The sequence below is a fragment of the Muntiacus reevesi genome, chromosome 15, assembly GCF_963930625.1.
Source record: "Muntiacus reevesi chromosome 15, mMunRee1.1, whole genome shotgun sequence".
Taxonomy (NCBI): domain Eukaryota; kingdom Metazoa; phylum Chordata; class Mammalia; order Artiodactyla; family Cervidae; genus Muntiacus; species Muntiacus reevesi.
This window is the reverse complement of record NC_089263.1, coordinates 15,890,128-15,915,376: the sequence shown is the minus strand read 5'-3', so window position 1 is coordinate 15,915,376 and position 25,249 is coordinate 15,890,128. Positions and strand designations below refer to the sequence as shown.

Below are 25,249 nucleotides of genomic sequence, written 5' to 3'. Positions count from 1 at the left end.
CGCTTTAGTCAAGCCACCATTATCACCTCTGCTTTAACCCAACTGGTGGTCTCCTACTTGTATTGCATGTTGGAAAGAATTATGAGAATCAAGGGATCACTGCATCAGGCCTCCCAGATTACTTAGAACTCAGCCCAGTTCAATACAAATGACCAGGCCAACAAGATGGTAGGATGTTTCTTTTGGAAACCATCTTTGTGTTTTGTTTTCCTGTTACAAGCATATGTTGCTAAGATATCTTTGGCTTGGCAACACCCTTTCTATTTCTGCTAGAAAATCCTGGCTTCGTCTCCCTGACCACTACTATTAAAACCTCTCAGCCATCCTCAGAGTCTCCATTAGCATCAAGGAAACTACTCCACCTTTACACAGTTTTTCAAACTCCATAGGGGCCCATAATTTCTTGTAAAAGAAAAGTTTCATCTGGTAGATTAAGTGCCAAGTTCAAGTTCGGGCTCTTTAATCTTTAGGCAAAGCTTGCCTCTTTGCTGGTCAGACCACACAGAGGGAAGTTTTGTTAATGTTAAGAAGTCTATGAATAGGAATGTGTCCCAAGAAAACCAGTGAAAGTCAGAATATCAGAAACAACATCACATAAGCAATGTTTAGGTGAACTCCATCAAACTTGGAGGGGGTTTCACCTGGGGAAGTTAAAGCATGTAAAATGAGGGTAATATCTTATCCTTATTTTTACATTTTAGGTAAAATATGTAAAATTCATAAGATCAAAAGAGAGAAAAACAAATCCACCTAGTTATATACTATGGAATGTATATGTCTTTAAATGGAATGTGAATGAAGAATTTAAGTGGATATTAGATAAACCATGGGCTTCCCTGGTGGCTCAGTGGTAAAGAATTCACCTACCAATACAGGACACATGAATTCAATCCCTGGGTCAAGAAAATCTCCTGGAGAATGAAACAGCAACCCACTCTAGTATCCTTGCCTAGAAAATCCTATGGACAGAGGAGCCTGGCAGGCTTAGTCATAGGGTCACAGAGTTGGACACGACTTAGGGACTCAACAAAAACTAGGTACACCATATGTTAGGTAAGTTCTGAAAAGGGTTCATGAGCTGAGGATTTGAAGCCTATTTATCGTGTGATGTTATGATTCCATGGCAGCCTCAAGTCTTTTGGTAATGATGTGTAATGACCTGGGGATTTTCCTTTCAGTAGAATAAGGGTATGATTTCCAAATCGCTCTCAGCCAAAATGGTTTGAGTGATCCAAAGTAACCTACAAAGTGCTTTGAGCTCCATGATGAAAGATGCTATATAAATTAAAAGGGTAAGTTAGTCATAATAAATAACGGTAATGATGATGAATGGTGGTGTCATAAAGAAGAAGCTGGCCTGCCATTAGGGAACCCAAAGCAACCAGCTGGAAATAAAGCATGTCCAGACCAGAGGATATTCACTGATGAGACCACATTAACCTTTCAAACTAAGACCTGGATCAAGCCTCTGATTCAGAGGTGTGAGCATCTGAAATGGAATAAACTATAGTATTTGTTCCAAAGCTTGAATATTACCTTAGACTTCTAAGAGCTTTACCCAGATGGGTCAACAGGGAGCTTCCCGTTTCAGCAGAAGAGAAAACTAAGTAGGTCAGAGGAGAGCCAGAATTCCCAAGTCGAATTATGACTCTGAACCCAGTGCTCTTTTCACTCTCAACCAGACTCCAGATAATTCAAGGGAACACGTAACTTCAGAAAAGAGCCAACTTGGATGAGAAAATGTTTGAAACGAGGTCATATCCCTCAAGACAGCTTGCAGAGTTGTTTTCCATCCATTTAGGCTCAGTAAGCATGCTAATAAAATCCTTAGCCCCTCAAGCAGGGAGGAATCATTCAATGAGACTCTAGAGCTGATTCCTAGAGCTCAATGAACACATGGTGGGAGCCAGCTGAGTGCTGCTGGACCAGGAATGGACACTGTGCTTCAAGGCTTTGTCCCGCTTGAGATCTAAGAAGCCCGATTGCTGCCAAAGGTCTGATTGTGGTACCTGCTAAAGCACTTGTCCTCTCATGCCTCGTACGTGCCAACCAGTCCACCGTATGCAAAAAGTGCCAGACTGGGCCAACCAGTCACCATACACAAGAAGTAAAGACCCTGTTCTCTGCCCACCAAAAAACTCCATCAAAAAAAAACAAATAAATCTGGGGAGCTTCAAAACTAGGAAACTTGTTAAATATGCAGATGCTTTCTTTACTTACTTATCTACTTTCCTATTTTTTAATTTTATTTTTATAGGCTTTAGCTTTCATTCACTTGCATTTTGGCATAATTTAACATATTTTATCATTTAGAATTTATTCTGATCCTCTTTTACTATTTTATCATCTTTATTATTTTTAACCTTTTTAGCTTCTCAATATTTTTTTGTGTGTGTCTATCCTTTGAAGCTAGTCTATTCTCAGCATTTTAACATTTATTAATATTTAGGATTTCTTTCCTGAAGGAAATTATTTTATATTTCTTAAAACATTTTCTTATTTGTCATTTTATCTCTGAAATTTGCTTTTTCATATTTTTATAACTCATTTTATCTCTCTTTGTTTTTATATTTTCAATATTGCTCCATTTTCTCAGTTTCTAAAAGTGTGCTTTTGCCTCTTTAATATGGATATTTTAAATTGCAACTTCTTTTGCACCTTTAGCTCTTGAAATTATGTTTCCTTTCAATTTTTCTATTTATCATGAATTCCGGTTTTTCCATAGGATATCACTGTCTAATCCTATAGTAAAAATAATCACTTATTACCAAAGGAAGGAATGTTAATTTTTTTCCCACAGCTTGAGGCATGTATGTATGAATGTTCACCCTGTCACCCCCATCCACTGGCTCTGAGATGTCGAGAACCTGATCTGCTTTCTGAGTCTCAGCCCACAAATTCTGAAAATGCTGACTCTTTCTAACCCTGGAATTCATCTTTCCCAATATACATTCTGAAAGGCATGTAGGAGTGGGCCAGGAAAAGCACCACCCCAATCTTTTTCCTTCCAGCCAACCATTTTTCAATCGTTCCACTTTTAACCATTCCTCGGCCATTCTTCAACCATTTCAGCCATTCCGTTTAAATAAAGTGACACCCTTACTAGAGCCGTATCCAGAATCCAGTAAAAACACAACTGAGAGTAAAGACCCATCTGCAGTGCTTGCTCAGTCGCTTCAGTCGTGTCCAGCTCTCTGCAACCCTATGGACCATGGCCCGCCAGGCTCAGAAGCCAAGAAAAGCACCAGCCTTAACTTCATCAAATCACAGCTTGAGCCCCGGGCTTTGTCGTTAAACCAGTCCAGTTGGCAGGGGGTGGGGGGCAGGGAGTCATCTGATTATCATGGACATCAATTCCTTCCTTTTTAAAAGGAGAGTGTTTGAACTCTGGGGGAGAACGTGAGGGTGGGATGTTTTGAAAGAACAGCATGTATATTATCTATGGTGAAACAGACCACCAGCCCAGGTGGGATGCATGAGTCAAGTGTTCGGGCCTGGTGCACTGGGAGGACCCTGAGGAGTCGGGTGGAGAGGGAGGTGGGAGGGGGGATCGGGATGGGGAATACGTGTAACTATATGGCTGATTCATGTCAATGTATGACAAAACCCACTGAAATGTTGTGAAGTGATTGGCCTCCAACTAATAAAATAATATTTAAAAAAAAAAAAAAGAAAAGGAGAGTGTTAAATTCGATCCTTTCTAAGGATTCTTCTGTTCCTAACTGGCTATAAGTCTATACTTTTCTATTAAAAGAAACTATGAGATTTATACCAATGTTTCTAGAAAGTATCTTGATATTTGTACGAGGTAACAGAACTCAAGAGAAGTTACTCCTGCCAGAGAACCGACACCTCTCAAGTCAAACCCATTGAGCAAAACAACAATCCGTTATCATAGTAACATAAATGTGACCTAAGTTAGGCCAGTTGCCTGACATACTTGCCATTGATGACACCATCTGGGTTGAGCATGGGGATTATCTTGAAAATGAAGTTTTCTCTCAAGAGCCTAGCCACGGGGTCACTGCTGACCAGGAACTCCAGGGTCCCCTTCATCACCCAGCTAGCATTGCTCTCTCCCGGGTGAACTCGAGCCGTAATCACTTGGTATGGGCGCTGCCCTGCAGGGAAAAAGAAAACACACATGCAAGAAAATTAAACCTAAATACAGTTCCCATATCCATCAAGACAGTCTCCAGGAAGCCAGTTTTACACCTTACTGGCGTAAAACCTTAAATAGGTTGATTGTTTCTAATACACACCTAATGTGCATTTATCCATTTTCCATCTGCCTCTATAGTCTGTAAGACTCAGGAGAGTATACAGTTAAAGCTCAAGGCTGTTATCTAAACTGTTAAGTACTTCATGGCATCAAAACAAGCCATGAATCAGATTTTAGAAGACCACCAAAGAAACAGTTTTCTCTTCAGGACGCAATAGTGTGGTGCTGGATGTTCCAAATCTGAGATTGAATCTTATCTTCATCATTTACCAGTTGTAAGATCTCAGCTGCAGGATTTAATTTCTCCAAGGCTGCTTTCTCACATGTAAAATGAGGACAATGATACTGACCTCCTGTAGCTGTTATAAAAACTAAACGATATAATTATAAAGCACTCGCATATTGCTTGCCATTAGGTATGTACCTGTTAGCTCTCTCCCTTCTCAGTTATAAAATCTGTGGTTAGGATGTTCCCTCTCATTTCCCAGCAGTAAGAGGAGTCAAGTACAGAAACTGAACTGGGAAACTTATGATTGACTTTATGACACTGAAGCCAATTCTGGAGAGATTTCACAGAAGGAAGTGCCTAGAAGTTCAGTTGTAGAGTTGCAATACCTCCTTCACTTTGCAAAAGAAATCATGAACACACTCTCTGCCAATCACAAGGAGTGTATTGACACAATATACCTCTATGCAGAATGCATTTAGAAAAGATAGACTTATCATCCTTTCTTTGTTGACAGAAGATGCACATAGCTTTGAGACCTATTCTCAGACCACATCTGGGCTCAGGTGGAAAACATCTTTGACTGATTAGTGATGTCTGTCCTCACATACCTGAGGAAGTGGGAGGTGGAAAACATGTGGTACCAGACAAGCAATTCACCATGTCTGCTCTAACCTCCTGTTTGATTTTGTGAGGGTTTTTTGATTCTCACTTCCTTCTGTATCCTCACCCAATTCCTTATTGCTCCTAAACTCATTTTAAAGATGAGAACTAAATTTTTGCCAGGTATAAATACGTTAGCCACTAAACAGTTCGAAAGTTAAAAAAGTCATTTTCTTCCTGATTTTTCAAATCATGAGTTCAATATATAACTTTGAGTTTATGGCTTTTCTTCCCTTAAAGAGTAATATTTTTGAAGGTATAAACTGTCTCTCTAATTCTGTACAAAGAAAGACAAAACTGAATAACCTCAAGAACCCCTAAATAGCAAGGAATAAAAGATATGGAGAAATAAACTAGTAATTACCCAATCATATTACTATTATCATCAATTAAAACAAACAAAATCCCCTCTGTCAACAGCCAACGAGATGCAGGTTTAAGGGGCACATGTATTCATGCACTTTTATTGACCATGGTGAGAGCACATTACTTCTCTTTGTAGATCATGTATATTTTGGGGATAACATTCAGTTTTTTTTTTTTTTTTTTCTTAAATTTAAGCAGGTATCTTGAACATATTCCAGGAACTGCAGGAGGCATTGAGTAGAAAAAACTGAATCTATTATAGTTCTTGTTCTGTAAAAGACCAAAGCACTTGTCGGTGGTGACAAACATTCAAGCAAATAATGACAAGCGAGCTAATGGAGGTGTAAATAAAGCAACCAAAAATAGATCTGTCTGAGAGAGGGAAAGACATTTCCAGAGATGTGATGCTATTTATTTAGACTGGGTCCTGCAGAATAATTATCATCTAACGAGAGAAATGGCATGGCAACCCACTCCAGTACTATTGCCTGGAGAATCCCATGAACAGAGGAGCCTGGCGGGCTATAGTCCATGGGGCCACAGAGCCAGACACAACTGAGCAACTTAGCACAACTTGAGAGAGAAGGTGAGAAAGGGTCTTCTAAGAAGAGAAAAAGACATGCAAGGAACACAGAGGAAGCACAGCCAGCTTCCTGTTGAGTTTTTATTGTTTTTACCAGTCTGTAAAAACAATCCACTTTTACAAACCGGTGCTTTCAAGAATCAAGAAAAGCCATGAGTGGCTGAAGCAAAGGAGTGGAAATGGTAGCTCATGAATTTATAAATTAGGCTGGTGTCAAACTAGTAATATCCCTCCTCATACATTTCGTTTCGGGTTTGGGTTTATACTGTTGATCAGAAGTTCTCAATCATGAAGTCAGTGTCTCACTGGTATGTTATGACCTGTGATGAGATCTATTGAAGAATCATTGGTTATTAATAAAAGTGCAAATGTTTGCTTGTTTATATATAGATACAGATAATATATAGAGATAGATACAGATACAGATATATATATTCACACTAAATATGTGTATGTGAGTTTGTGTGTACACGTGTGCTCATTTGTGACTGACTCTTTGCAACCCCATGGACTATGGCCCACCCTGTTCCTCTGTACATGAAAATTTCCAGGCAAGTACACTGGAAGTTTCCATTTCCTACTCCAGGGAATCTTCCCAACCTAAGGATCAAAACTGTATCTATTGAGTTTCCTGCATTAGCAGGCAGATTCTTTACCACTGTGCCACCTGGGAAGCCCTATATGTATACATACATAGACATATACACATATATTCACAATGTATATATCACACAAAATGTTGGTTACCTGTCCAAAAATCTTTAGTCCCCTTCTTTCTTACTACCAGACCCCTGATTTCAGGGGAGGTTAAAAAAGTGCCCAGATCAAAACACCCAGCTTCGTGAACCCTCTTAGAGGTAGGAATGGCCATGTGTCGGGGTGAGACCAATGAGATGTAAAGAGCAGCCAGAGGATAAGTCTTTCTGGAAAAAGGATTAGAGAGCACAGTTCCACCTGGCAAATGCCTTCTTAGATTTCTGTCTCTTGTATTTGTCTCTTCTTCCTTCCTAGAACATAGATCTGACACTTTGAGGTGAGGAAGCCAATTCGAGAATCCAAATCATATGAGAAGATGGTGACCATAAAGATAGAAAGAGCCTGGGTTCTTGAAAAATACCTTAAGCAGCTATCCTGCACCTTCACTAGTTTCTTCAATGCTTCTAGATGTTTGAGATCAGTAAACCACTATTTGACTGGGCAAATATAATCACATATTTGTTATATTTTGTTAGACTCTAGTTCAATTTATATGAATAAAAGAACAGCTTTAAAATCATCTTTATAATATGGTTACCTTGAATAGCATGCATCTAAGTGTGCTTTCTGGACTGGGGAGAAAAGAGAGACACAAAGAGTTATTTTGAGAATATTTGCTAGATGTGTCCCAGAAATAAACAGTCGAGAATGTCTACTTTAAGTAATAGAGAGTAAATGATGGCTTTTCAACAGGAGCAAGACATATCAAAGATTGTGCTTCAAAAAAATCCTGACATTTCTATAGACAGTACATTTGGTTAATCACAGACAGTACAGCCTACCAGAGTAGAGCACAACTTTTTAACTTTTCTAATTTTTTATTTTATATTGGGCTATAGCTGATTAACAATGTTGCGATAGTTTCAGGTGCAGAGCAGAGTGACTCAGCCATATACATACATGTAAATATACATACACATGTACCCCACACTCCCCTCCCATCCGGGCTGCCACATGCCATTGGGCAGAGTTCCCACTGATCCCATGTACCCCAAGCTCCCCTCCCATCCGGGCTGCCACATGCCATTGGGCAGAGTTCCCACTGATCCCTTGTTGGTTATCCATTTTATGTAGAGTAGTGTCTACATATCGATCCCAAACTCCGTAACTATCCCTCCACCCCCATCCTTCCCTGCTGGCAACTGGAAGTTCAGAGAACAACTTCAAGAGCTGTATTTCCAGAGTTCAAATTCCAGCCCCACCATGTTCTGTCTGAGATGAATTATGTAAGTTTCTGAAGAAACTGAGTTTTGGACTGGATGTTCTGCATGTTAGACTAACAATTTCCTAGCTGTAACTTACTAAGTAAGTGTGTGGGGTGGGGGTGGGTGGTGGTATACAATTAGCTAGTTAGCACAGTTGAAGTTAGTTGAAGATCAACTTTCCCACTATATCATTTGATCACAATTACTTTTCACTCCTTCCAAAGCAAGCTGTATTGACATGCCAATAAAAAGATTATTGAGAAATAAAGGGGCTTGATGAATCTGTACCCAATCAGTGACCCATTTTCAGTTCTATAATTCCATATCACTCTCTGTGATTTTTGAACTATGCTCATTTACAGTATATTAAACAATAGTAAGTGTTCCCAGTCCATCAAGAATAAGTAAAAAAAAAAGCTTAAGCTCTTGTAAATTTTCAACATCAATTGGATCCTCTCATTGTCTGGGCCAGTTGAGTCCCATTGCCTGATAACTAGTGCAATTAGTGCAATTAGTGCATTATAGTCAATAAGTCAAATGCAGCTCTTGCGAGGAAATGTCAATGTTTCTCTTCTTTGGAGAGTCAGGTTTATAATTCACTAAATTGTCATATGCCACAAAACCTAAGAGACTGTCCTAAAGAAGCAAACAGGGAAACTGTGGGTTCTCACGAAGACATTAGCATAAGCAGCAGTTTAGCCATTTCTAGTAGATTTTCCTCTCTTCCTCTCCATGATTTAAGGCAATTTTGCATTCATATTGGTGAGTTCAACCTATGGGACCATTCAGTTGTAGCAGCAAATGGTGCTCCAGAGAACCCATAATAGACAATAGCTGTAAACAGCATGCAACACACATACTATGTGTTTTTTCTTGTAATTGAAAATTTAAGATTTAATAACTCATCTCTGCTTAGGGGAGGGCAAAGAGTGTAGGGTATACGTCTTTTAGTTTTTCTCTGCAATTTATAAAATCTATTCTGGAGTCCATGAAGATCTATGGGGGAGTCATGGTTTGGCATACTGTAATTCTTAAAGTCACATATTAGATTTATGTCAGTGGCAATGACATCTGTTAGGAACAAGTAGAGAACTGTACAATCCTAAGAGAGATCAGACTCATGGCCAATGAAAAACTGAGAAAGAACTAAAGACATGTGTGATGTGCACTCAACTATATAAATATTCATTCATTTATTCCTTCTTTTTTTTAGCAGTATTATTAAGCTCCTACTGGCACTCTATAATCTTGAGATTCCAAAAGAAAAGATTTTTGCCCTCAGGGAACTAATAATAGTCTGGTGAGAAAGACAGGAAAACAGATAATCATGATCTTATGTGATCAGGGGAAACTGTCAAAACATTTCCAAAGCACAGTGGAATGCTCATTATGACGTTATTTATGGTAATGCAAGCACCTGGAAGTGACTTAAAGTGCATCCACAGGAAACTAGTTAAGGAAACGATATATAAAACAGAATACTATGTAGCCATTAAAAATCTCTTTCTGTTGATATTAGAGGGCACCTGTCACATAATGATGAGTGAAAGCAATATAGGTGAGATACCTGAATCGTAATTGATCCTATATGTTTAATTGTATTAATAGACACTTAAAGGCATCTGTACACAGAGACAAATCTGTGAGTGGAGGCCATCTGAGTCATTCTTATTTCCTCTTTATCCTGACCTAATGTATCTGTCTCTCCAGAAAATAACAATCATATATCAGTTTTCATAGAGGCAAAATATTTGTCAATTTTTCAATAGATTCTAAAATATTTTCCAATAGTAAAACACAGAAGAGAAAATTTTTTTAAAAATAAATTTTCACAGAAGAGGTGACATTTGATCTGGTTCATCCCATTTTAATTGGAGTTTGCCAGATGAAGAAAAGAAAGGAGGGAGATGTGGGACTTTCCTGGTGATCCACAGGCTGGGACTCTATACTTGTACCACAAGGGGGTTTCCCAGGGGGCTCAGTGGGTAAAGAAAAAATCTTCAATGCAGAAGACTTTGGTTTGGCTCCTTGGTCAGGTAGGTCCCCTGGGGGAGGGCATGGCAATCCACTCCAGTATTCTTGCCTGGAGAATCCCATGGACAGAGAAGCCTTGCAGGCTACAGTTCATGGGGTCACAAAGAGTCAGGACTAAAGCAACTGAGCACTCATACACTCATCAGGGAACTAAGATTCCCCATTCTGCACGGTGTGGTAAAAAAAAAAAAAAAAAAAAAAAATCAGTAAAACACTTTAAAAAGGAAAAAGAAAAGAAAAGTGGGAGATGATAGGAAAGGGATAAGTTGATATATCTGCAAAATAACAATGTCATAAAGCACATAGTATCTGAAGAAAAGCGATGTCATTTTATGTGACTGAAGCAATAGCTGTATGGAAGGTAAGAGTGATGCTATAAGCTAAATCTGTACCCGATTCTTTTAAATAGGTCTTTTAGCCTGGCTAAGGGGTAATTTTATAGGCTATGGAAGCACCATGAAAAATCATTCTACAATGGTGTGATTAGATGGGGGCTTTTCTTGGAGCTAAAGATGGCAGGAGAAACAGCAAAAAAGCGCATATTGTGATATTAAGGTCAAGTCAGTTAACATGACCTTAAATCCGAGAGAGAGTGGATAAAAATGGCCTGACTGAAGGGCAAGGGGGTGAAGAAAGAGACCAGGAAACAAATGGAAAAGAAAATGATATCATTTATATGCATTATCTTTTTAAAAATGATATAAATGGACTTATTTACAAAAACGAGACAGACTCACAGACTTAGAAAACAAACTTATGGTTTCCAGAGGGGAAAGGTAACAGAGGGAAGGGATAAATGGGAATTGGGGATTGACATGTACACATCACCATATTTAAAATAGTTAACCAACAAGGACCTACTGTATAGCACAGGGAAATCTGCTCAATATTCTGTAATAACCTAAATGGGAAAAGAATTGGAAAAAGAATAGATACATGTGTATGTACATATGAAACACTGCTGTAAATCCTGAAACTAACATGACGTTGTTAATCAACTATACTTCAATATAAAATAAAAATTAATAAAGAAAATCTCAATGAAAGAAGATTCTGAGAAAGAAAATTTGAAAATAGAATATACATGATACTAAAGTTTACCACCAAAGATAGTATGCTATGAACATTTTATGTGCTGTGTGCTTTTCACTAATATATATTGGAGGTCTTTCTAGATCAATACATAAAGATTTTTCTACCTCTCTTTTTTAATTAGCCGCATGTAGGGTATTGTTCTTTACAGCATCGAACTTTACTTTCGAAACCAGATGCATCCACAGATGAGCATGGTTTTCATTTTGGTCCAGTCTCTTCATTCTTTCTAGAGTTATTTTCCCACTCTTTCTCAGTAGCGTACTGGACATATTGGACCATAGCATATTGGACACCTACCAACTTGTGGTAGGTGTCCAGTGTCATATATTTTTGCCTTTTCAACTCTTCATGGGATTCTCAAGGCAAGAATTCTGAAGCAATTTGCCATTTCCTTCTCCAATGGACCACATTTTATCAGAACTCTCCACCATGACCAGCCCATCTTAGGTGGCCCTGCCTGGCATGACTCATACCTTCATTGAATTACACAAGGCTATAAATCCATGTGATCATTTTGGTTAGCTTTCTGTGGTTGTAGCTTTTGTTCTGGAGGCCATGGGATTATAGTTCTTGCTTCTTCTACCTGCCCTCTGATGAATGAGAAAGAGGCTTGTGAAAGGTTCCTGATAGGGGGGACTGGCTCTGGGGAAACACTGGGTCTTGCTCTGGTGGGCAGGGAAATGCTCAGAAAATCTTTAATCCAATTGTCTGCTGATGGGTAGGGCTATGCTCCATCCCTGTTAGTTGTTTGGCCTGAGGTGAACCAGTCCTGGTTCAAGGTCAGGAGGGGTGGCCATGAGGAGATACCCCTCGTCCAAGGTAAAGAGCAGCGGCTGCGCTTTGCTGGAGCAGCTGTGAAGAGATACCTCACGTCCAAGGTAAGAGAAACCCAAGTAAGACGGTAGATGTTACAAGAGGGCATCAAAGGGCAAGCACATTGAAACCATAATCACAGAAAACTAGCCAATCTGATCACACGGACCACAGTCTTGTCTAACACAATGAAACTAAGCCATGCCGTGTGGGGTCATCCAAGATGGACAGGTCATGGTGAAGAGGTCTGACAGAATGTGGTCCACTGGAGAAGGGAATGGCAAACCACTTCAGAATTCTTGCCTTGAGAACCCCACAAACAGTATGAGAAGGCAAAATGATAGGAACTCCCCATGTCGGTAGGTGCCCAATATGCTACTGGAGATCAGTGGAGAAATAACTCCAGAAAGAAAGAAGTGATGGAGCCAAAGCAAAAACAATACCCAGTTGTGGATGTGACTGGTGATAGAAGCAAGGTCTGATGCCTCAAGAGCAATATTGCATAGGAACCTGGAATGCTAGGTCCATGAATCAAGGCAAATTGGAAGTGGTCAAACAGGAGATGGCAAGAGTGAATGTTGACACTCTTAGGAATCAGCAAACTAAAATGGACTGCAATGGGTGAATTTAACTCAGATGACCATTGTATCTACTACTGTGGGCAGGAATCCCTTAGAAGAAATGGAGTAGCCATCATGGTCAACAGAATGGTCAACAATCAAAATGGTCCAAAATGATCAACAGTCCAAAATGCAGTACTTGGATGCAATCCCAAAATAACAGAATGATCTCTGTTCGTTTCCAAGGCAAACCATTCAATATTACAGTAATCCAAGTCTATGCCCCAACCAGTAATGCTAAAGAAGCTGAAGTTGAACTGTTCTATGAAGACCTACAAGACCTTTTACAACTAACACCCAAAAAAGACGTCCTTTTCATTATAGGGGAATGGAATGCAAAAGTAGGAAGTCAAGAAACACCTGGAGTAACAAGTAAATTTGGCCTTGGAGTATGGAATGAAGCAGGGCAAAAGCTAATAGAGTTTTGCCAAGAGAACGCACTGATCATAGCAAACACCTTCTTCCAACAACACAAGAGAAGACTCTACACATGAACATCACCAGATGGTCAACACCGAAATCAGATCAATTATATTCTTTGCAGCCAAAGATGGAGAAGATCTATACAGTCAGCAAAAACAAGACCGGGAGCTGACTGTGGAGTCAGATCAGAACTCCTTATTGCCAAATTCAACTTAAACTGAAGAAAGCAGGGATAACCATTAGACCATTCAGGTATGACCTAGATCACATCCCTTATGACTATACAGTGGAAGTGAGGAATAGATTTAAGGGACTAGATCTGATAGACAGAGAGTCTGATGGACTATGGACGGAGGTTCGTGACATTGTACAGGAGACAGGGATCAAGACCATCCCCATGGAAAAGAAATACAAAAAGGCAAAATGGTTGTCTGAGGAGGCCTTACAAATAGCTGTGAAAAGAAGAGAAGCAAAAGCAAAGGAGAAAAGGAAAGATATTCCCATTTAAATGCAGAGTTCCAAAGAATAGCAAGGAGAGATAAGAAAGCCTTCCTCAGAGATCAGTGCAAAGAAATAGAGGAAAACAACAGGATGGGAAAGACTAGAGATCTCTTCAAGAAAATTAGAGACAGCAAGGGAACATTTCATGCAAAGATGGGCTCAATAAAGGACAAAAATGGTATGAACCTAACAGAAGCAGAAGATATTAAGAAGAGGTGGCAAGAATACACAGAAGAGCTCTACAAAAAAGATCTTCACGACCCAGATAATCACAATGGTGTGATCACTCACCTAGAGCCAGACATCCTGGAATGTGAAGTCAAGTGGGCCTTAGGAAGCATCACTAGAAACAAAGCTAGTGGATGTGATGGAATTCCAGTTGAGCTATTTCAAATCCTGAAAGATGATGCTGTGAAAGTGCTGCACTCAATATGCCAGCAAATTTGGAAAACTCAGCAGTGACCACAGGACTGGAAAAGGTCAGTATTCATTCCAATCCCTAAGAAAGGCAATGCCAAAGAATGTTCAAACTACTGCACAATTGCACTCATCTCACATGCTAGTAAAGTAATGCTCATAATTCTCCAAGCCAGGCTTCAGCAATACATGAACTGTGAACTTCCAGATGTTCAAGCTGGTTTTAGAAAAGGCAGAGGAACCAGAGATCAAATTGCCAACATCTGCTGGATCATTGAAAAAGCAAGAGAATTCCAGAAAAACATCTATTTCTGCTTTATTGACTATGCCAAAGCCTTTCACTGTGTGGATCACAGTAAACTGTGGAAAATTCTGAAAGAGATGGGAATACCAGACCACCTGACCTGCCTATTGAGAAACCTGTATGCAAGTCAGGAAGCAACAGTTAGAACTGGACATGGAACAACAGACTGGTTCCAAGTAGGAAAAGGAGTACGTCAAGGCTGTATATTGTCACCCTACTTATTTAAATTATATGCAGAGTACATCATGAGAAACGCTGGGCTGGAAGAAGCACAAGCTGGAATCAAGATTGCTGGGAGAAATATCAATAACCTCAGATATGCAGAAGGCACCACCCTTATGGAAGAAAGTGAAGAGGAACTAAAAAGCCTCTTGATGAAAGTTAAAGAGGAGAGTGAAAAAGTTGGCTTAAAGTTCAACATTCAGAAAACTAAGATCATGGCGTCTGGTCCCATCACTTCATGGGAAATCGATGGGGAAACAGTGGGAAGAGTGGCTGACTTTTATTTTCTGGGCTCCAAAATCACTGCAGATGGTGAATGCATCCATGAAATTAAAAGACACTTACTCCTTGGAAGGAAAGTTATGACCAACCTAGATAGCATATTAAAAAACAGAGACATTGCTTTGCCAACAAAGGTCCATCTAGTCAAGGCTATGATTTTTCCAGTGGTAATGTATGGATGTGAGAGTTGCACAGTGAAGAAAGCTGAGTGCTGAAAAATTGATGCTTTTGAACTGTAGTGTTGGAGAAGACTCTTGAGAGTCCCTTGGACTGCAAGGAGACCCAACCAGTTCATTCTAAAGATCAGTCCTGGGTGTTCATTGGAGGGTCTGATGCTGAAGCTGAAACTCCAATACTTTGGCCACCTGATGTGAAGAGTTGACTCACTGGAAAAGACCCTGATGCTGGAAGGGATTGAGGGCAGGAGGAGAAGGGAACGACAGAGGATGAGATGGCTGATGGCATCACCGACTCAGTGGACATGAGTTTGAGTAAACTCCAGGAGTTGGTGATGGACAGGGAGGCCTGGTGTGTTGCGACTCATGTGGTCACTAAGAGTCGGACATGACTGAGTGACTGAACTGAACTGAACTGAACCAGTACTGGAGGTTATAGGCTCCATGGTCTACTGGCAACCTTCAAAAAGAGCTTAGGCCAACATGCCCTTCCCTGGTAGCTCAGCTGGTAAGGAATCCACCTGCAATGCAGGAGACCACAGTTCAATACCTAGATCGGGAAAACCCTCTGGAGATGGGATAGGCTACCCACTCCAGTATTCTTGGGCTTCCTTGAGGCTCAGACAGTAAAGAATCCACCTGCAATGAGGGAGACCTGGGTTCGATCCCTGATCTGCCTGCCATAGAGGAGGGCATGGAAACCCATTCTAGCATTCTTGCCTGGAGAATCCCAAGGAGAGAGGAGCCTGGGGGCTACAGTCCATGGGGTCACAAAGAGTCAGACACAACTGAATGTCTAAGCACACATCAACATGCACCTCCCAGGACTGCTGTGCCAGTGGCCCTGACCCTGCGGCAGGCCACTTCCGACCCACACTTCTGTAGAAGACACTTAAGTATTCACAGGCAGGTCTGCATCAGTCTTTTGTGGGGTTTCCCTGGGTTCTGGTGGACACAAGATTTTGTTCATGCTTTCCAAGAGTCTTGCTTTCTCCCAGTCCTGTGCAAGTCCTGTAATCACACCCCAATGTCATTCAAAGTCAGATTCCCTGGGGATTCTCTTTGCTCGACCCCCAGGTTAGCAAGTCTGACATGGGGCCTAAAACCTTCACAACAGTGCAAGAACTTCTTTGGTATTCTTCAGTTGGTGGGTCACCCACCCTGCAGGTATGGGATTTGATTTTAACATGATTATGCCCCTCCTACATTCTCCTTGCGGGTTCCCCTTTGTCCATGGACAGGCTTATTTAACTTTTATCCAGAGTAGCAAGATGCTGGGCTGAACGACTCACAGCTGGAATCAAGACTGCCAGGAGAAATCAACAACCTCATATTTGAAGATGATACAACTCTAATGGCAGAAAGCAAAGACGGACTAAAGAGCCTCTTGATAAGGATAAAAGAGGAGAGTGGAAAAACTGGCTTAAAATTCAACATTAAAAATAACTAATCTCATCCAGTCTCATCAATTCATGGTAAGTAGATGGAAGAAAAATGGAAACACTGACAGATTTTCTTTTCTTAAGCTCCTAAATCACTGCAGACAGTGTGACTGCAGCCACAAAATTAAAAGATGCTTGCTCCTTGGAATAAAAGCTATCACAAACCTAGACAGAATATTAAAAAGCAGAGATATCACTTTGTCAAAAAAGGTCCATATAGTCGAAGCTATGGTTTTTCCAGTACTCATGTATGCATATGAGAGTTGGACCATACAGAAGGCTGAGCATCAAAGAATTGTGGCTTTTGAACTATAGCGCTGGAGAAGTCTCTTGAGAGTCCCTTGGACTTCAAGGAGATCAAACCAGTCAGTCCTAAAATAAATCAACCCTGAATATTCATTGGAAAGACTGATGCTGAAGCTGAAACTCCAATACTTTGGCCACCTGATGGGAAGAGCTGACTCATTTGAAAAGACCCTGATGCTGGGAAAGATTGTGGGCAGGAGGAGAAGGGGATGACAGAGGATGAGTTGGTTGAATGGCATCACCAACTCGATGGACATGAGTTTGAGCAAACTCTGGAAGATAGTGAAGGATAGGGAAGCCTGGCATACTGCAGTGCATGGGGTTGCAAAGAGTCAGACATGACTCAGAGACTGAACAACAAGACATCACTTTATATTAAACTGACTGATTTTTTTCAAGTTGTATCAACTTTAAACTCCTGAGAGCCAATCAGTTTGACTACAATATATGTCATTTCTGTAATTCTAGATTTGTTTTTTTTCCCTCAGGATTTGTGCATCTATGTCCCATGAAAGCCTATAATATTTCTTTCTTGTAAAGTCCTTTGCAGACTTAGAGATCAATGTATGATGAGTTGGAAGCCATTACCACTTTTTCATTTCTGTGAAAGATCTTTGAAGTCTAGAAGTATTTCTTTCTTAATTTTATTTTTAGAATTTCTCAGTGAAGCTACGAGCCTAGCTCTTTTTTTCCTCTGAAGATTTAAATAACAACTCAAATTATACAATAACAAAACAAAATCATTAAAAATTATTGGAGGAAAATTTAGGTGTTCTGAAGCAAAATCCAAAGTTCTTTTCATTTGACCATATATTATTCTGTTTGTATACTTACGAGGAAGGCTGAAATTAATCCTCTTGAGATAAAACACAATGATATGCTGATGTGAAAACAAGTGCCATGTTCATTTTGAATCAGACAAGCGGGGTTTGAGGCCCTGTTCCGCATCCTACTAACTGAATGTATTAGGAAAAATTGAACTCTTCTGAAATCTAAGTCCCTGACCTATAAAACTGGGCTCTCTCAGGTCTTTGCAACACTAAGTTCAATGATTATCTACAGCAATGTAAAATACTATAGATAAAAGATAAAACTTTTTGACCAGTGGGTTTCAATCCCCTTTGATTCTACGATATTCTCCTGTATTCTTTTAAGAGAGCACCTAACAAGAAGTAAAATTACATGGAACTTCATCTTTCTGTTTTTTTTTCTCTTTCTCAAGTATTCAGATGCAAGTGCTAAGTAGTAGAGAAGTCAAAAGTCAGGTATCGGCAGAAAAAATAGAGAGCAGGTAATCAGTGCTAATAATAAGTTTCTGAACAATCAAGTATGGACTAGATCTCTCTTGCTGCTCCTGATTACTGGGACACAATTCCTTCCCAGACGAGCAGGGTCTACTTTTCACATGTCTTCTTTTACAAACACTTTGGGGGCGGGGGTGGTGGGCATGCGGCATGCAGCATCTTGGTTAAGCAGTCAGGGGTTGAAGCCGTGCTCCCTTCACCAGACGCACAGAATCCTGATCACTGAACACCAGGGAAGTCCATACAAACTCATAAGCTACCGGTTTTCTGGCCCATATGCTATGAGAACACGCAACTGACCAGACTTTTGTTTCCAAACTAGTCTCATTTGGGGTTGCTCCAAATGGTGAGGTTAAAAACCTCAGTTCATCCCCAACTGATCATCTTCATCCCCACCCTCCTCCAGGGGCAAGAAAGTGAAAAGTGAAAGTGAAACTTGCTCAGTCGTGTCCGACTCTTTGTGACCCATGGACTATACAGTCCATGGAATTCTCCAGGCCCGAATACTGGAGTGGCCTCAGATCTTATCCCTCGCAGAACTCTGCACTCTGCCTTCCTCTCAAAACTTGAGAAATGATCTCCTGACCACAGAATGAAAGGTAAACAGCCTGAGATACTGTGGCTTCTTTCTGTAAAGAGAGTTCTTATTTCTCAGCAGAAATACAGGGGCTCCTGTACTGACAGAAGGAGGAGAGAGGATGCTCATGCCCCCCACCCCCATTGCCTCACTGGGGTTCTGGGGGGGCAGCAGGGAGGAAGCTGTGGAGCAAAGGCAGACCTCAGAAAAGGTTTGCTATGTGCACACGTGAGCAGTCACTTTAGTCGTGTCCAACTCTTTGTGACCCTATGGACTGTAGCCCACCAGGCTCCCCTGTCCATTGGATTCCCCAGCCAAGAACACTGAAGTGGGTCACCATGCCCTCCTCCAGGGGAATCTTCCCAAGTGAGGGGTCAAACCCATGTCTCTTATTTCTTCTGCTAGCAGGCATGATCTTTACCACTAGCACCACCTGGGAAGCCCCATTGTGGTTTACTCACTAAGTTGGGTCGGACTCTTTGCAACCCCGTGGACTGTGGCCTGCCAGGTCCCTCTGTTCATGGGATTTCCCAGGCAAGAAAACTAGAGTGATTGCCGTCTCCTCCAGGGATCTTCCCGACCCAGGGATTGAATCTGTGTGTCCTGTGTCTCCTGCTTTGGGAGGCAGGTTCTTTACCACTGAGCCACCAGGGAAGCCCATAATTAACTGTAATTAACCTCTAATTAACCTCTCCATGCCCAGTTGTATCACAACATATTTCACTAATTCTTTCAGAATCCATTCATTCAACAAGTATTTATTGAGCCCTTTATGATGCACCAGGCATTATAATACAAATTGGAGCTATAACAAGGCAGGAGTCAAAGTTCAGTCATCAGGAGCTTACTTCCTAGTAGGGAAGGCAAACAGTAACATCCTGTAAGTAATATGAAGAACATTAAGGCAAACAGAGGCAACAGAGAATTTAGAGGGGTGGAGGTCATTCATATGTAGGGGGCTTATTGTATTAACTTGAACAATACAGCCCTAGACCTTCTTTGAAGCCTCTGATACTGTTCACCATACTCAGTGGTAAAAGTTAAGTACATTCCAATATAATATAGTTGAGACATAAAATGAATAAAAGAATAAGGCCCCCCCAAAAAAACATCGTTTCCTTGCCTTCTTTCTCATGAAACAAATCCAATCTTGAGCTATTACAAACCCATATTTCTTAGCAAAGGGCAATCTCGCTTTCTTATTTTGACTATATCTAGTCTTGCCTATCGCTGACTATAAGAGAGCGGGTTTGGATAATGTATAAATGAAAAGAAAATCAGGAAATCTATTCCTGGGCAATTTTCAGATAACCAAGAGGAAGTGGTGTAATGGAGGCTGAGATAATAATTTTAGACTCTGCATAAATAAGAGCAAATTCCTGCATTTCCTCATATGTGTCAAATTGTACAGATTTTTTTCTAGAGATTTTGTTATAATATGCTGGAAATAAAAATAATACATCTGTGCTATAATGATGCATAATATATACAGTATCATAATACAGTATTTGGATTGGGTTTAAGAAATTTACTACACACAGAAGCGACAGTCGCTTGGGAGAAGTGAGTAATCGCATCAGGAAAATTGCAGACAGATGCTACTGCATCCCCAAGCCCCCACCAACCCATCAGCTGATCTCAGTTGGGGATGCTCACATTTCTGCCTGGGATGTACTGGTTCACTGGTACCCTGGGACACTGGCTTCTTTGCCCCTGGCCTCCCTAATAGAATTAATTCTGTCCAGGGGAAAGTTTTATAATTCCCTCAAGCACCACAAGGTCCCAGGAGGGCTGTGTCACCTACAGACCACTGATGGTAGGTCAGATCACTACCAGCTGTTTCTGAAAGGATCTCTTTAAAGATACAGCTGAAGTTCCAGCAATCTTCAGCCAGAGCTCTCAGCCTAAGCACAATTAGTGACACAGCCAAGCATTGCAATAACCTCGAGAAGCCTAAATAAACGAACTGAGTTGGAAGGAGACCTTTTCCAGCTCAGTAAACCTACATCCAACACAGCTCACCTTGTTACACTAGATTACATCTCATCATGTTGAGGCATATTATAAAGCACTGAAAGATACAGATACAAATCTTGAAGAAAGAGATTAAAGAGCTATTGCTTTGCTCAGAAAACATTGAAATATCCTAGTGAATAATTCTGCTCCCAGATCACATACAATGGGTCTCTCGCTTTGCTCTTACCCATATTATTTGCCTGATCGAATTTGAAAGAGAGAAGAATTCAAAGTTCCTGAGGGTGTAGGTGCTCTGTTCTGAAGACAGAGTTTTTTTCCATAAGCAAAGCGTCTGACCCTGTGTTACTGTTGGGAAATCTTACCGCAAGATACTATTAGGCACCTGTGAAGAGGGGAAGAGAAGTGAAAAAAGGAGTGTTTCCTGCCATATCAATAAACAAGGATGTCACAGTCATCAGCTATTCCAATCCTCCAGGGCGCTCAGGAAGACCACCTGCAAGATCTAGCAGCCATAGGGCTGCAGCCACTTCCTACAGTGGCTCAGGATGTGAAACTCAGGAACTCAGGATGTGAAAACACAGGATACTGGCCCCAGATAGCGGAGATGTATATGAAAGGAATGATTTCAGTGAGCTCAGACGCTCGCTTTTTCCCTTACATAGAAAAGTGCTTGTTGTTTTGTTGTTTAGTCCCTAAGTGGTATCTGACTCTCTGTGACCCCATGAACTGTAGCCCACCAGGCTTCTCTGTCCATGGAATTTTCCAGGCAAGAACACTGCAGCAGGTTGCCATTTCCTTCTCCAGGGGATCTTCCTGACCCCAGGATCGAACTCCCTTCTCTTGTACCGCCTGCATTGGCAGGAAAATTCTTTACCGCTAAACTACCAGGAAAGAAATTCCTTAATTTGAGATATCTGATTTCTTTCCATAAACAATAATCTCTTGATGTTCAGGCTACCTGTCCCTTTTTGTTAAACTTCTGTAGAACCTGACCCCTCCCCTTGCCTCCTCAGAGCAGTTCTCTCAGGGTTACTTGAGATGTCACTTCCTGGGCTTAAGTCCTAAAAATTTCCACCAAACAGAACATAGCTCTCAACTTTTGGGTTGTGGCTATGCTTTTAAGTCGAGAGAAGTGCTAAGAGGGAAGGGGAAAATGTGATCTTCTGTGCAAGGGACATTTTTAAATAGGCAAGTAGGATAATTCTCTTTTTTTTTTAATAATTCATTTTTGGCTGTGCTGGGTCTTCACTGCTGCCTAGGCTTTTTCTCTAGTTACGGCGAGGGGTTGCTACTCTCTAGTTGCAGTGCACAGGCTTCTCATTGCGGTGGCTTCTCTTGTTGCAGAGCACAGGCTTGACTGCAAGTGGGTTTCAGGAGTGGTGGGGCATGGGCTCAGTAGTTGAGACTCAGGGGCTCCAGAGCACAGGCTCTGTAGCTGTGGCTCACGGGCTTAGTTACTCCACTACACGTGGGATCTTCCCGGATCAGGGATCAAACCTGTATCCCCTGCCTCGGCAGGCAGATTCTTTACCACTGAGCCACCAGGGAAATGCAGATGATTCCCTTTTTAAATTATAAATTTCCAACAGAAAGTCTGCTCTCTTCCCTGCACTATCCTTCAGGAATCTTCAACCTCCCCCTTTCCAAAGCCTTTTTAGTTTCAGCTATTGAAGACGGCAGAAAAACCACCCAGTGAAAACCACACGATGAATAAATGATGGGCCTGAGTCATAAGGACCAAGAAGGTAGGAGAAAATGTTAAGTCTTAAGCCCAAAACATATGTCACCACCTGACACTGAAGCAGAGTGCTTTAAAACTCAAATCGTGCCAGGAAATTTCAATAGCCGCGTTCCTTGCCCTGAGATGTGGACCTTTTCACTCTCGCAAGGGTTGGCATGGTACAGGTTGTTTCAAGAACCTGGAGGTGTTTAAGGAACAGGGAGAAGTCACGAATAGGGAAAGTAACTTTGCTGCTTCGTGACTCCACACACAGAACCCAGAGCTATTCCGGCCACACTTGGGTTGAAATAGAGATATTATGTTTTAAAATTAAGGCTGAACTGCGGATTTACAGGAAGAGATGAAAGGAGGGAGTGAGAGAAGATACAAGAGAAAAAGAAAGAGAAAGAGGATCATTACTGATGCTGTTCCAATAAAAACCACCACAGCAGTGACCTGCTAGTTCTTCACTTACATAACCTGACAAGGGTATTTCAGTTTCCTGGTTGCTTGGCAACCTGCCTTTCATGTTTAAGCCATTTAAATGTATTCACCTTCTGAATTAGGTATATTCACAGATGACTGGGCAACAAGAAAGAGCTCCTGGCAGGCCAAGGGCTCCTAGGATGTGTGGAATCAACAGAGTGTGTGTGGGGGTTGGGGTGCGGGGGGAGTGGGTCTGGCCAGGGAGCCTTGCAGAGAACATTAGTGACACATTTAGGCCTGAATTGAGAAATTGAGATCAGCATAGAAAATCTTCCGCTGCTCCCAAACCGGGCTTCCATCAGGATCAAAGACTTCTTTCTGGCCCCTCTTTCTGATGCTTTCTTCTGCCTTTCCTGAGGCTTCCTGACACCCTCCGGTCAGTTTCTGTGGCCTGGGCTGACCGAGACAGCTGCCCAGAGACACACCCCATGGCCTCGGGCCTTCAAGCTCAGCTGCCTGGCCCCACCCTGCCGGGTGAGGCCTGTGCTGGCGAAAGTGTAGAGGATCACTGTGCTTCCACGCAACTCCCCAGAAACAGGGAGGTCTCCCCAGACCCCACACCACAGACAGCGACCCCACACACAGAGAGTTACCGAGCCCTGTCATTCCTGCCTCCAAAATACCTTTCTGAGTATTTCACATCCTCCCCATCCCTGTTCATACAAAATATTCATGCCCTGCTTCCCACTGCCCTTAGGATAAAACTAAGACTTTCTTCTCATTGAAGTATAATTGCTTTCAAATGCTGCGTTAGTTTCTGTTGTAAAACAAAGTGAATCAGCGGTATGTATACATACATTTCCTTTCTCGTGAGCTTCCCTCCCGCCCCCTCCATCCCACCCCTCTGGGTCACCACGGAGCCCAGAGCTGAGCTCGCGGTGCTATAGATACAGCAGGTTCCCACTGTGCTGTATGCTAAGTCGCTTTGGTCATGTCCAGCTCTTTGCGACCCCATGGACGGTAGTCCACCAGGCTCTTCTGCCCATGGGATTCTCCAGGCAAGAATACTGGAGTGGGTTGTCATGCGCTTCTCCAGGGGAACTCCTCAACCCGCGTCTCAAGTCTCCTGCATCGGCAGGTGGGTTCTTTACCACTAGCGCCACCACCTAGGAAGCCCGTGCTATGCAGCCGGTTCTCACTGTATTTTACAGCTGGCAGTGTCAATATCCTAATCTCCCCATTCATCCCACCCTCCGCTTCCCTCCTTGTGTCTACATACCCGTTCTCTATTTCTGCGTCTCTGTTCCTGCCCTGCAAATAGGTTCATCTGTACCATTTCTCTAGGTTTCATATATATGCATTAATAGACAATATTCGTTTTTCTCTTTCTGACTTACTTCACTCTGTATGACAGTCTCTGGGTCCATCCATGTCTCTACAAGTGACCCAGACAACAAGGAATTACTGTACAGCACAGGGAACTACATTCACTATCTTGTGATAAGCTGCAATGGAAAATAATCAGAGAAAAAGAAATATGGATACACGCACACACACACATATATGTATACATACATACACATGGGGTTTCCCAGGTGGTGCTAGGGGTAAAGAACCTGCTGCCAATGCAGGACACACAGACACAGGTTCCATCCCTGAGTCTGGAAGGTATATATATATATATATATATATATATATCTTGAGAGTCCCTTGGACTGAAAGGAGATCCAACCAATCCTAAAGGAAACCAACCCTGAATATTCATTGGAAGGACTGATGCTGAAGCTGAAGCTCCAAAACTTTGGCCATCAGTTGCAAAAAGCTGACTCATTAGAAAAGACCCTGATGCTGGGAAAGACTGAGGGTAGAAGGAGAAGCGGATGACAGAGGATGAGATGGTTGGATGGCATCACCGACTCATTGAACATGAGTTTGAACAGACTCTAGGAGATAGTAATGGACAGGGAAGCCTGCGAGCTACAGTCCATGGGATCACAGAGTTGGACATGGCTGAGTGACTGAACGACAACAACATGTGGAGATATATGTATATGTAGCCGAAATCACTTTGCTACATACCTGAAATTAGCACAACATTGTAAATCAACTCTACTTCAGTAAAAATAAATAATAAACAGCCAAACTAGAAATCGAAGGCTTCTTTCTGGGCACAGGCCCTCCACGATGGGCAACCCCTGTCTTGGGAAGGCCACACCTGCCCTGACACTCCCCACACCCAGCAGTGTGCAGCCCCCTGGCTCAACGGGCTCAGCTCTGCCCCACAACATCAGCTCTTCTTCTGACGGCACACCCTCTCTGCTTGACCGGCTCCAGTGGACTTCAAGTTCAGCTCAAGCTTCACTCATTTCAGGGAAACCTCCCTGCTTACTTCCTTCTGAGTTTGAATTAAATACCCCAGAGTCTGTGCTCCTTGGCCATCTGGCTCACAATTCTACTGCGGCATCAGCGCTTTGAGTCCACCCCGCCTCACACGTCTTGCTTTTCTTCCCCGTCTTGAGCTGGAACACACTTCAAGGCACGAAAGACATCCACAGTCCTTCACTCCTCAGACCCCAAGCCACAGTGCCT

The 25,249-nt window shown here is 41.8% G+C and overlaps 1 protein-coding gene across 1 annotated transcript in view; it reads right to left on the bottom strand.

Annotated features, from left to right (window-relative positions):
- Positions 1-25,249, bottom strand: part of AGBL1 (AGBL carboxypeptidase 1) — an 889,948-nt gene that overhangs the window by 548,112 nt on the left and 316,587 nt on the right. The window contains exon 18 of the mRNA XM_065906215.1: positions 3,941-4,121. Within this exon, the coding sequence (XP_065762287.1) occupies positions 3,941-4,121 (181 nt within the window). The remainder of the gene's footprint in view (positions 1-3,940; positions 4,122-25,249) is intronic.